We start from the raw sequence: 12500 nt of genomic DNA on the forward strand, positions 1-12500 counted from the left end.
CCACGTGGTGCGTTGCAAGTGAACCTTACATGTATTTTGCATTTCTGTTGCATGCAGTGTCTTTATTGCCAAAGTTAAACAAACGTGGCTGACCGGGCAGAATACTGCAGTTATCTCTGGATGTATAACATCAATGTAGGTTACGAGTGGAGGGCCCTCTTTTCTACGAGCATTGAGTTGTGAAGAATTTGCCCATTAATTAATCAAATGAATGAAATAGTACCACTTTGGTTGCACTGATGCTCTAATGGAGTGATGTAACCCTTTTTTTCTTTTTTGCTAAAAGTGAATAAATTGTCTTGCAAACGTCCGTGCAGTGCCTCTAATCCATTTCTAATAATCTAACCTTAGTAATTAATTAAGGAATTATAATATTATTATTCTACACTAATTTGACCGTTTTCCATTCCAAGGATCTTTTCTGGGCCAATAAAACACTTGATAGAAACTGACAAGTGCAGCAAATTTATAAACCCCAGCTGTGGTAGAAGACCAGTAGTCTATTGACATGTTCAGCTGATTTGCATTTGATTTGCATTTACATTAAAGTTTTAATTTGCAAGAGGAAGTGCTCAATGTCAATAATATCAGCCATAAAACGTTTGCAGATAACCCTGCCTCAGTCAGGCTGGTTGCTAACACAACAAAGAACAAAAACTGTTCCGCTTCCCTGCTAGTGAATTTCACATGTGAGGCATCTCAAGCCAATCCACCCGTGGAAAGCTACCAACTTTTCAAGAGCCACGAAATTGTAGACATAAGCAGCAGAGGAACATGGATTGAGAACATATCGAGCAAAGGAGACCATATCTATAGCTGTAGGGCTTTGCATTCCTTGGGAAACGTGTCAAGCTCTGATGTTACTGTAACCTTTAATGGTGAGTTTGATCATGATTGTAATAAAATATTCAGTCGCCTTTTGCAATGTGCGCTTAATATTGAAGTTACAACTGTTGTTAATCAATACAATGTAGACTGTCATGTTTGCCTTTATAATTTTTGTATAACATGAAGCATTAATTCTTGTATTGCTCTTCCACATTTTGATTCTCTTTTTTTCAGTTCCAGTTCAGGTATCTGTCCATGTTAAAAGTGACAGGGAGACTCTTACAGAAGGTGGCAGTGTGTCTTTAATGTGTAATGCGTCTGGGTACCCTCAGCCTACTGTTACCTGGTCAAAATTGAATCCAAATGAGGTAATAATATCAAGCCAATGGATTAACTTCACTAACATCAGCAAAGAGGCAACTGGGGAGTATATCTGCAATGCAAACAACACCTGTGGGGAAAAGTGGTCTTCAGTTCGAACCATTGCTGTGCAGTGTAAGGACATCTTTTCGCCCTCTTAAGCTTAATTAATGAAGCATTAGAGAAATTTGACCATTCTCAAGTGAGCCACCAGATGTAGGTTTTTGAGTCCCTGCATCAGTGGCTGTCAAGAATTGCACGATGGTTAGTAATAACAATGGTGATGATGATGATGATGATAATGATGACAAAGTATTTGTCAGCGCATTTAAAATGCTCAATTCGCTTACAGCGGGAAGCTAAAAACATTTTCACATCTCGGTTAAGATAAGTAAATAAAATCGTATGACTATCTACAGGTTAAAATAGTCACAAAAAATGTTTTAAGTTTCTTCTTAAAAATAGTTACACTCTCAGACGTTGGGGCGCAATAAGATAATTTTCTTTGACCATAAGTGGCTGTCATGACGTTTGGAACTTGTAGAAGTAGATGATTGGCTGAACGTAAAGAATGAACAGATTTATAAGAACTGATAAGCGAAGCAAGATAGCTAGGCGATTGTCCATTCGGAATTTTATAGGTTTAAGAGTAAAGGCCAATGCAGATTCTTAAGCACTAGTGCTTAAGAATCTGCATTGACCTCCTGTTAGGTCACTAGCTAGAATAATGTGGTCTCTCCGACTGGTTTCTGTCACCGTAGAAAGTCCATAAATAATGGTATCGCAGTAGTCCATGCGGGAAATCACAAAAGCATTTACAAAACGTTTAAGATTAGTTTGGGGCATGTACTTCCCAATTCGATTAATTAATCTTATCGCGGAGATAGCATTGTTGCAAATATCGTTGACATGCTGTCTTACGTCAAGTTCCTTATGTCCAGTATGAAACCTAAGTCTGTTACTTTATCAGAAAGTTCAATTATCGTCGTGTTACCAAATGAAAATTGATAACGGACAGGATTTCGAAAAAGCGAGAGGTAAATCGGATAACTTTTGTTTTTCCGGCGGTGGTGGTGGGGGTTAGTTATCGGGGAGGGGGTGGGTTAGTAGCATCTCCTCTGGCCTTCCAGACCGCATTTTTTCTTGGGTCAATACTATGTACTTATTGACTGAGATGAAGAGCCGGACGGGTAAATATTTGGCCCGTGGTCATGGCGTACGGACCGAGCGCAGGGAAGTCCATGCGCCAAGACTGAGGGCCAAATATTTTCCTGTCCGGCCCTACCTAAACTCTGTCAATAACCATTTTATCATATGGGCTCTTTACACTATTCATGAGCACTCAGAATTTGAAGTTTGGAGAAAATAAGTAACAAAAATTTACAAAGACAATTTATCTAATATGTTCTTTGCATTTGCTTTTCTGGCTGTAAATAACTTGGATGTTTAAAAGTGACGAAATCCTCTAAAATCGCATCGCACGGAGCAGTACGTGTTCCTAGTAGGGCATTATGGCTTTTTCCGGCCCCGCTCGCGCTAATGCGTACGGCCCTCATACGGGGATTTTAACAATAGTTTTACAATGAAAGCTCGCGCGGGGACGTACGGGCCCTATGATAACTCAAATTACATTGTAGAAGGAGGTTCCTCTTTGATTTTGACCAACATTGTCAGGCACAACAGGAGAACGTTTATAGAACAGATTTCGTCAAATGCAACACATCCATCAGGCAAAATGGAAACAGTCATACCACTACAACCATTGCCAACGCTACAATACATACGACGTAAGACGAACTTCTGAAGCTATCGCACACATACAACAACTTTACAACATACGCGTTGCCCACAGACCTATACGACTTTGCGACTCTCAGTAACTGATTTCAATGACAAAGGTGAACCCAGGGACAGACAGGGAGCAGTATACAAGATCACATGCTGCGATTGTCAGGCTACGTGAAGCCAGCAGGAACCTAGGCACATAACTTACACAACATAAACGAGCGACGAAGAATGGTGATCTCAGTAATAATGTTATTGCTGAACACCAGTAAAAAAAAAAACACTATCGACAGGGACTCTGCTAAGTACTTAACCACCTGTTCGAACTATTAATAACCTATGACTTACACTCGAGAGCTGGTATACATATTTAGAGAAAACTACATTAAACCGTTGCCAACCTGTACCTGTGCCTTTCAAATGATTTCTTAACAGAAAACATTAACTACAGACAACTTTTCCTAATAACCTTACAAGTCTACTGCGACCTCTACTTACAACCCGGATTGCAATGCACCATTCACCACTGACCATCCACACTTCAGACTTGAGGATCCCTACTTTCATTTAAATTTCCAATCCTCACTTTATCTAATGCTCATAATACAGAATTACATGAGTAGAGCTAAAGACAAATTAAACAGCTGAATGTGCAGGCCTGCCACTTCAGTATTCCTGTTAAGGAATACTAAAGCATTCTGTTGGTACACTAACGAAAACTACAGTGCATCTCTTACAACAACAACCATCTATTTATTTGCCAAATTAGAAAAGAGTTTTACGGAATACAATAAATTAATGAGATCACACTCAGAACAGAATAAACTAAACGGGCTGAGTAGTTCAATATATTATGACCCTGCATTTTCTGGGTTGTAACACACACACACACACAAATAATAACTTGAAGTAGATAAGAAGATAAATAATGAAATAATGACATATATAAATCTAATTAATCTAAAGGAAATACATTAAGGGGAAAGAAAAAAGAAGAAAAATGAAGAAAAACAGTACCAGATAGTAATATAGCATTTATCAATTCTTGTGTTTTGAAAAGTAATAAGCTAAGAGTGAAATGACAATACCAAGCTAGCATTAAACGTAGGTAGATACGATGTTTTTCATCATTAATTGCTTGCCTAAATAAATGCAAAGAACTACTTTTTAATTCTTCACCCAGATTATTCCAAACAGAAGTACCAGAGAAGTGTAAATTGAATTTACCGTAATTAGTTCTATCATGATCAACATAATAAGTTGATTTTGAAGATAGCCTATTATTATAATTGTGTTTGGATGGCATACGAGAAAAAAAGTTGTCAAAAGCCTTAGGTAGTAAATTATGATGATACTAAAACATAAAAGGGGCAGTATGAATGGTCACAAGATCTGACAGATTGCTAGAGTGAGCATCTCGATTAGAAAATGTTATTAGTAGTATTGCCTTTTTCTGCAAAACTACAAACCTCTTTAAACCTCTTGTGTGATGAGATCTTGTTATTTTCTCTCTTTATAGATGCTTCCGAATCTACGGGTGGGGGAGGGAATTATTCGGTGTTTGAAGGAAGCACAAAACTGTTTTCGTGTCCAGTTGATGGAAACCCTGAACCTAACATAACATGGTACAAGGACAATGAGGTTATTGAACCAGAGATTCCCAATGCGAAACAGATGGAGGCGAGGGAAACTGGGTGTTACACTTGCTCGGCGATCAACGCACTAGGACCACCAGTCACCATCACACAGTGCCTTATTGTTGGTACGATTATCAGTCTTTTATATCACTTTTTTTTATGTAAACCATTTTTGAGGTAAGTACGCTGTAGATGTCAATGATGCTCATATGATGAGGTCGGCCTCTATAAATAGGCTCTCATTTCATCATAAACGAAAAAGCATTTAAGTAATTCCCTTGAAAATGACGTCCTCCCACACATTTTTGCCAAACTTGGCACAATTGATAATCACGCAAAGGACGTAAAAAATGCAATAAAATGATGGGGTCATCATGTTTGTTTTCGCGCTGCATGTCCTTTATTCTTGGTTTTTTAAAACTGAATTACGCAAGTAGCGTTCAAACTTGATCAATTGGAAAAATTGTTGTTATCTAGCAAAAACTACTTACTGTGACTGAAACGATGAGCCTACTTGTTTTTGTTTGTTCGGGTTATAGTCTTTCAGTAAAGTAATCTCAAATTGTTCGATCTTGCAAAGAAATATAAGCAAATCGGACCACAACAGTATAACTAACACTCAGTGACTGAATTCAACTTGTACTATCCAATGATTTTCTCCTTACAATATGTTTGCCGTGTACCTATTATGAGTAAATAACACCATTTAAAAAAAAGGAGGGGGGGGGGGAGGGGGCGGAAAGAAGGCGGAAATATCCGCTTCAAATGATCTTTTCCGCGTAAGGACTAGGCGAATTCCAAGATGGCTTCAAATGAAGCGTGGTGCAAAACCAGGGAATCACCTTAAGTTGATACGTTTTTTGCATTCATTTTTTCACATTATTTAAAGGAACTAATTAATTAATTAGTTTTTAAACAAAAAGGTTTTAAGCTTTTAATCCCTGTGAAGTTTTTTTTTTTTTCTGAGCAAATCTGCCCTTTGTCAAGGGCTATTTTTGGTTGCTATGTTTTGGCCATCCATATCACCCATCCTCAAGACAATAAGATAATCCCCAAGCTGATAAACAATTAAAGATTTAAGAGTGAACTGGCTTTTGTAAGCTCAATTTTGCTTATAAAGATAATAAAGAGGTCCTTTTGTCGACAAAAAAGGCATGTGGTTGACTAGTTACTCTTATTTTCGGCTCTTTCTCCAGGTACCGGTAAGCATTGTGTTTTTGGTCACTTGGGATTAGTCTTTATTTGGAGTTGAAGGGGTAGTTTCTAAAGAAACTGTGGTGCTGCGTCGGTGGGGAAGTAGTATACAAAAATTTGGTTTTATCAACGGAGTTGATAATGTAAATTGGCCACCTTACAGAGATTCTAAAAGCTGACGTTTCGAGCGTTAGCGTCTGACGAAGGGCTAACGCTCAAAACGTCAGCTTTTAGAATCTCTGTACGGTGGCCAATTTACATTATCAACCCCGTTGATAAAACCAAATTATTTATTTGGAGTTGTTTTGCTTTCTGTCTTTGATTTTTTTGTTTTACATATTTTCTGCTTCGGTACTTGCAGAAGCTAACTTTTTAGTCCTATAGAAACTGGCATACACTGTTTTACACCGTTTATAATTGATTTCACTATTATTATGGTTTTATTCAAATCGAAGCCCCTTTATTAAGCTCACCTTAGTTTTGAAACAGGTATTAAATATATTATCTCCAGATCTACGGTGGTGGCCACAATTTCCTGGGAAATCTTCAGCAATGATCGCCAAAAAATTGCTTTATTTAAAGGAGCTAGTGCCTTAATAAGTTTCATATTAAATATCCTCATAGTAGCCTCTTAATTCCCTCCCTACCCTCCTCTTCCTCCACCACACGCAATGTTGAAGCCAACCCCAGGATTTCCGAACGTTTCCGGAATTTAAATCAACATTGTAAGGGGATGAGGAGGTAGGGGGATAACGCTTGCTTGCTCGTACTTTATTGACTTCCTGGCAGCAATCGTGTCCACGATTGTACTGCACGTTATCCAATTTCTCGTTGAAAGAAAAGGATATCTTGATCTGGAAATGACTCTCGAATGTTGGGCCTGTTAGGGGTTATCGGGATAAAGGATATTTTGGTAAAAACATAGGGCTATGGGATATTTGGGGGAAAATTTAACCGGATACAAGATATTTAAAGGAGAGATTCCGGGATACCGAGCATCAAAATTGTCATTGTTTAAACAATAAAATAAGTTCGAGAGTCAATATAGAAGGATCAAGAAGTAAAAATGATATTCACAAATGCATTTTCTTATCAGAAAAAAAAAACATTTGACTCAGAAACCTAAGCAAGTATTACCGTTAACATTTAGTTATAAAAGACGGAATACTTGTTTATATAATGAGAACAATAATGCACGTACTTTGATTAGTTCTTACCTAAGATATACAAGAGGACCGATGCATGGGTGACGTTATCGTTAAAAAAAACACTCCACTTTATTGGTAAGCCTTGTGTAAAATCCTGTTCATAGAAAAGCCAATCAAAGCATAATGCCATTATACTCGAATAGTGTTTCCCTATGATCTATTGAAACGTTACTGTCACAGTATCAGGGTACAAAATCGCAGTAGGCTTACGAAGCAATACGAATGGCAATTATTGTCATGCAGCAGAGCTTCCTTACTATGAATAGTGTTGATGTCATTATCTACTGAGAGCTTCCTGTTGTTTTTTATTTAGTGCTAGAGGAACCTACCTCAGCTACGCCCACCTCTACAGGAAAACCAAGTAAGTGGTTGTATTAACATTAATTACTTTAACTCAGGCTTTTAAATAATTTGTTTGAGATGCAGTGCAAATATTGTGCTTATCGTTTACAAGGGATATTAAACCTTGAGGATAAATAATGTTTACGCGTCAAACCCTGTACGACCAGATTTGTGTACACCAAATGACCTATAAAGTTTCCAAGACATGTTTGTTTAAGTGGTGGACATACATACACAAACTTATCTTCATTCGCAAGGAAGGGTTACGTTTTTGCAAACGTTGGCCGTGTAGCACTTATATTTCAAAAGACTTAACTATTAGAGTGTAATGTGGAGTGCTAGTTTTCTACACCTATAGACCATTTGAGCGTTGGCCCTACTAATGGAATTGGGCCCACACAAGGATAGGGAAAAACTCTGACCAGGGTGGGACACAATGCATACATACAAATATCTGCGCGCAGGTAACAGAAAAAGAGCTAATAACGAAAGTAAGAACACAATAGAATGGACTATTACATGGTTCCCTTGCATACATTTCCTCTACTGTCTGTTGTGACCTTAATTAAAGTGATTCAACGAGCTTTCTGCCATCCATCGAATATCAATCGACACCTCAGTAAGTAACTTGAAGTACTGGAGTCCATACAGTGTGGTTTCACTTTCGATTAGGAACCATATTTTCTTAAAGCCGGCTTGTACTGTTAGCCGGTGCAATATTATTCATATATTAGCAAATTTGTAATGCCAGTTCAGGTTTTTTGCTTGTTTTTCATCCAGTGAACTTTCATTTGAGCTATTTGAACACTTTAAGATAACTTAACTCACCTCCATGTTCAGGAGATCAAGCTTTTCAATTCATTACATAGTTAAGAACTACTTGTAATAGTTACTGCCGGAGAAGCTATTTGTGGGTCAGACCTGTATGCTCGTATTGATGTAGTAAATAAAGATTGTTGTTGTCGCGCCAAACAGTGCTTTAAACAGAGAAAAGATTCATAACTGTTTGTCTAGGATTTGAATTTTCAATCAAGGGGGAATCAAATGTTTGCCTCGTCCCATTTTAGCAAAGCAAGTTTATGCGGACCTCACGATAATGGGAGACTTTTTGTCAGAATACAGAGATTTGAGTAACCAAGTTTCAAGACAACTGGTGGATTCATTTGTGTCACAGGTGCATTTTTAAAATCTCTCGTATGTAATCTAGTAATTGACGAGCGAAAGAATATCAGTTATTTATTTATTCAAAGTGTACATAATTTCTTTGATAAGAAGTTCCTATCGTTTTTTTTTTTTATTTTCAAGGGGTAAGAATTCCTTGTTCAAAAGTGCCCCAAGTGAAGAGATTGCAATGCTAAATGTTCAATAAACTAAGCCATTGCTAAACGAACACTTTGTTAGACATCTATTTGTTTTGGAAATCTTATAATTTTTGTGTATAATTAGTTATTAACGATTCTGATCACAATTAGAACTAGAACTGAAGTGAGAAGCATTCCTTTATAAGCATTGCCACAATTTCAGAAGCTTAAGATGGAAGAATAGTACAACACTTGTTGTTGAATGAACTGAGCAAAGCAATCATACTGGTCATCTGTTTTCAAGAGTCAACACTCCATTTGTCTTACTATTAAACAAGTGTTTTGGTTTTACATTTGTTAGATGAATAAAACATACCAGAATGACGACAATTATTTAAAGACTGAAGTGACAGGACTGAGGTTGGTAGATGGAACCTACTTTAGTTATTTCGACAGTGATTTATTCACTTTTTGTCTTGTTTGTTTTCAGGAGTGGCAGTGTAATTGTATCCTTTACGATTTACTTTAAAAATGCCGTGACCCCTAGTCAGGGAATTTCAAAACTTGAAGCTGACATTTCTGATGGCACTTTTGGTACTTATCAAGTTGGAAGTTTGATTCTTCTCTCACCTGGGACTAGCACTTTCACGTCCACCACACCACGAACCTCTCAACCAACAGGTATGAAGGAATGACCATCAAACGTTTTCATTTCCTTGTGGATAGTAGCGTGATAAGGGCCTTGAATCACTAGCCCACACAGTATTTTTGTGTAATGAAGATATCCGCATGGATTTTGATGATTGACAACTATGCAAAACTCACGTTATGGGAAAGGAAAAGTAAAAATAAACAAAATCTGATGGAATCATATTGCCTGCATGGGGAAAGACAAATAAAGTCACACGATGAAAAAAGAAGCTATAAAAATACGTGGGGATCATGGAATCTGACAGGGTTTTGTACGAAGAAATGAAAGCCAGCCCGAAAAAAGAGTGCATGTGGCGTTTGGGAAAACTGCTGAAATGAAAACTTAATGTGGTAATATGATAAAAGGAATAAATTATGTGGATAGTGTCCATCCTTATATACTCTGCAGTATTCATTGACTGGAGTGAGAGAGAGTTAAAAGAGCTTGATAGAAAGACCAGAAATATCTAACCCGTGACATACAATGTTCTTCATCCGCGAGATAGCGTAGCCAGATTATACCTTCCGAGAAAGAGAGGTCGGCGAGATTTGTGCTCGGTTGAAGAATGCGTGGACGTGGCAGGAATGAGTCTCTTTAACTATATTTCTAAGAGCGAATAAGTTATTGGCAGAAAAAGGAAAAGAGTGTGCTCAGTTAACGAGGTAAAAGTGAAAACAATGATTTCCCTATAGGTACGTACGCATACTGGATGGCGTTCCTTTAGCCGAACCTCGAAAGCATCTAGACTATCAATAAATCCATATCGTTCCAGTTCTTGGGATTTGTTGTTGCACAAACAACATAATCCTCTTGGAGCATTCTTCAGCTAATGGGTGTTATAGACCCCACTCTTTTATCATTTATCATTTTTATCAAGTTTGGGAACTCTTGTTAGAAGTATAATGTTTTTTCGTTTTTGCTTTGTGGACTAATTATGTTACTCCATATTTATATTCACAGAATTCCAATGCGCATGCGACAGCACTCTGCTGGTAATTATTGGAGTTCTTGTGGCAATCATCATTGTTCTAATACTGGTCATAGCCTGGCAGCACAGAAAGCTAGGTGAATAATTTGATGTGTCTTCCAGGATTGTGTTCTCCATTCTTTTGTACTTATTGGAAATCTGATCCTCTTTTGTTAGGCATTGCTAGAAAGAAAAGGTAGGTATTTTTGATATTTTTTCGTTTTTTTTTTTGTCCATTGAACATAAATATAAGAGGTCTGCCTCAACGTTATGGGAAAGTTGCAGTTTCCTGTAAACGTTTAGTACTATATGAGTCACTGTGTTGCATTAAGGGCACAAAATCGTTAAAAAAGTATAAATGTTTACAGTAAAAAAAAAAAAAAATTGGCAAATCGAGGAAAGCTGTTTTCTTTGTTAAGGAAAAAATTGCAGAGGAGCGGCAGGCGTATAGTGTCACCTGTCCTATGGCAGGAAAGATAGTAAAGATCATTTGCCATCATCGAAAATATTTCGATCAATCTTTCTTTTAAAAGAAGCCGTTTTCGAAATGACCTTCTCCTGCAAGAAGTTTAAAACGAATGTTTGCAGGTGCGAGATCGCAATGATACAATGCTCAATTGGTGACGCACAGCCAAAAGGAGCTCATGAGAGACCTTTTGTTCTCGCCCACCCAATAAATGGTGCTGGCGTAACTTGAAAATCACCCATTTGGCCCCCTCCAGTTTTCTTTTTGGTTCTCCCATAAAATAACTCGCCTGTCCGAAATGATGTTTCATTTCTTTCATGGCAATTACTTTAAAAAGGAAAAGAAAGAAATACTAAAAAGAAACGAAGGCTAAATTTGAAGAAGTAACATTTTTGCCTACCCTTCGATGTGTCGTTAGGCCATACAAGGTTGCAGAAGATAAAGATAGAAGAATTTATGATGTGAGTTTGAAAGCGAAAACGCAAAATGATTTAATAGACTGATACTGTTTTTTTCTATTACTGAAACACATTTTGCCATTTCCAGGAAGTTAAAGCATGAGTTGATTATTTCACATCGTAAAAAAACCTCGATTTTCTAGGTTAATTAATGTACAGTCAACTCTCTCTAAGACGGACACCATCGGCTAATAGAGAGTTGACCCCAGGAATTTTAAGATAATAATGCTGAACCTGTGCACAGTGAATACGCGTCTGTTTAAAGTTTGCTTTGACTTATTTACTTGAACGAAACCCACAAAATGGAACAAAAACATATTACAATTTGAGTCTCTTGTCCTTTTACAAAGAGTAAACAGTACATTCTGCAAACGGGAACATAACCGCCTTGACTTAGGACTGCCTTTCGCGGCACTAAGTTTAAAATATGTCAGTTTTTATAATAAAAAATATTGGTAAAAGCAACTTAAGTTAATAGCTTTTAATAGCCATGGCTTTGGTGGACATGCATTTAGGAAGAAAAGAAATCTGTGATCGTGAATTGTTTCAGGTGCAACAGTTTAAAATCCTAAAAGCGCTGACCAACGCGGCTTAATTTTGATACGAGGATTTCCTCTTGCAGTTTTGTGGAAGCGAATTTCTTTAGGTCGTCAACTAGTCTAAGAGCTTCTGTAGTGGATTTGATGGTTGGAGCCGGTGGTTTAATGTCCACAACTTGGCCTGCTTCGTCACTGTCTACAACCACTACAACTTTGCTGGCATACAGATCGAGGGCTTCATCCCTTAGTCGTTGTCGCTAGTTGGGGAGGGTGGTATGAACAGGACGCTCACATGATGGAATCCCTTGGTCAGCAGTTACGTATTCTTCAGATGTTGTCTCGCCCTTACTAATTCGTCGTACAAGCTCTGCGTAGTCTTGATCCTCTTCTTCCTCAGATCTCTCTTTATTCTGTACTACATTGGAAAATCCACATTTCTCTGGTACCTCATCCCAGGCTTGTTTGATCCACCTTATTGCCTGTAAAACATCAACTTCCTTGGCGATATCTGGTGCTGTTACGTAGTCCGCGGTTAACAAGTGAAACAACAAATTTGAGGAGGCGTCAACAAGATAAGAGCTGACGTCTGGTGCTAAAAAGAGTCACGTACAAGAATTCAACTTCCCTAAATCGCAATTTTCGGTCACATTCAGATCCTCACAAGTGTCCGTTGACGATTTCAAAGTGTCCGTTGTCCGTCATATGGAGGTGTCCGTCTTATAGA

The 12500-nt window shown here is 37.8% G+C and overlaps 2 protein-coding genes across 2 annotated transcripts in view; both read left to right on the plus strand.

Moving 5' to 3' along the window:
* LOC138029742 (fibroblast growth factor receptor 2-like) overlaps positions 1–12500 on the plus strand; it is a 466762-nt gene that overhangs the window by 153865 nt on the left and 300397 nt on the right. The gene's annotated exons all lie outside the window — the stretch shown is intronic.
* LOC138029722 (uncharacterized) overlaps positions 1–12500 on the plus strand; it is a 55734-nt gene that overhangs the window by 35309 nt on the left and 7925 nt on the right. Inside the window, exons 8-17 of the mRNA XM_068877480.1 lie at positions 609–878; positions 1063–1323; positions 4493–4735; positions 7326–7373; positions 8422–8528; positions 9017–9075; positions 9146–9336; positions 10307–10411; positions 10491–10509; positions 11198–11240. Of these exons, the coding sequence (XP_068733581.1) occupies positions 609–878; positions 1063–1323; positions 4493–4735; positions 7326–7373; positions 8422–8528; positions 9017–9075; positions 9146–9336; positions 10307–10411; positions 10491–10509; positions 11198–11240 (1346 nt within the window). The remainder of the gene's footprint in view (positions 1–608; positions 879–1062; positions 1324–4492; positions 4736–7325; positions 7374–8421; positions 8529–9016; positions 9076–9145; positions 9337–10306; positions 10412–10490; positions 10510–11197; positions 11241–12500) is intronic.

The sequence above is a fragment of the Montipora capricornis genome, chromosome 13 (genome assembly GCF_036669925.1).
Source record: "Montipora capricornis isolate CH-2021 chromosome 13, ASM3666992v2, whole genome shotgun sequence".
NCBI classification, from domain to species: Eukaryota; Metazoa; Cnidaria; class Anthozoa; order Scleractinia; family Acroporidae; genus Montipora; species Montipora capricornis.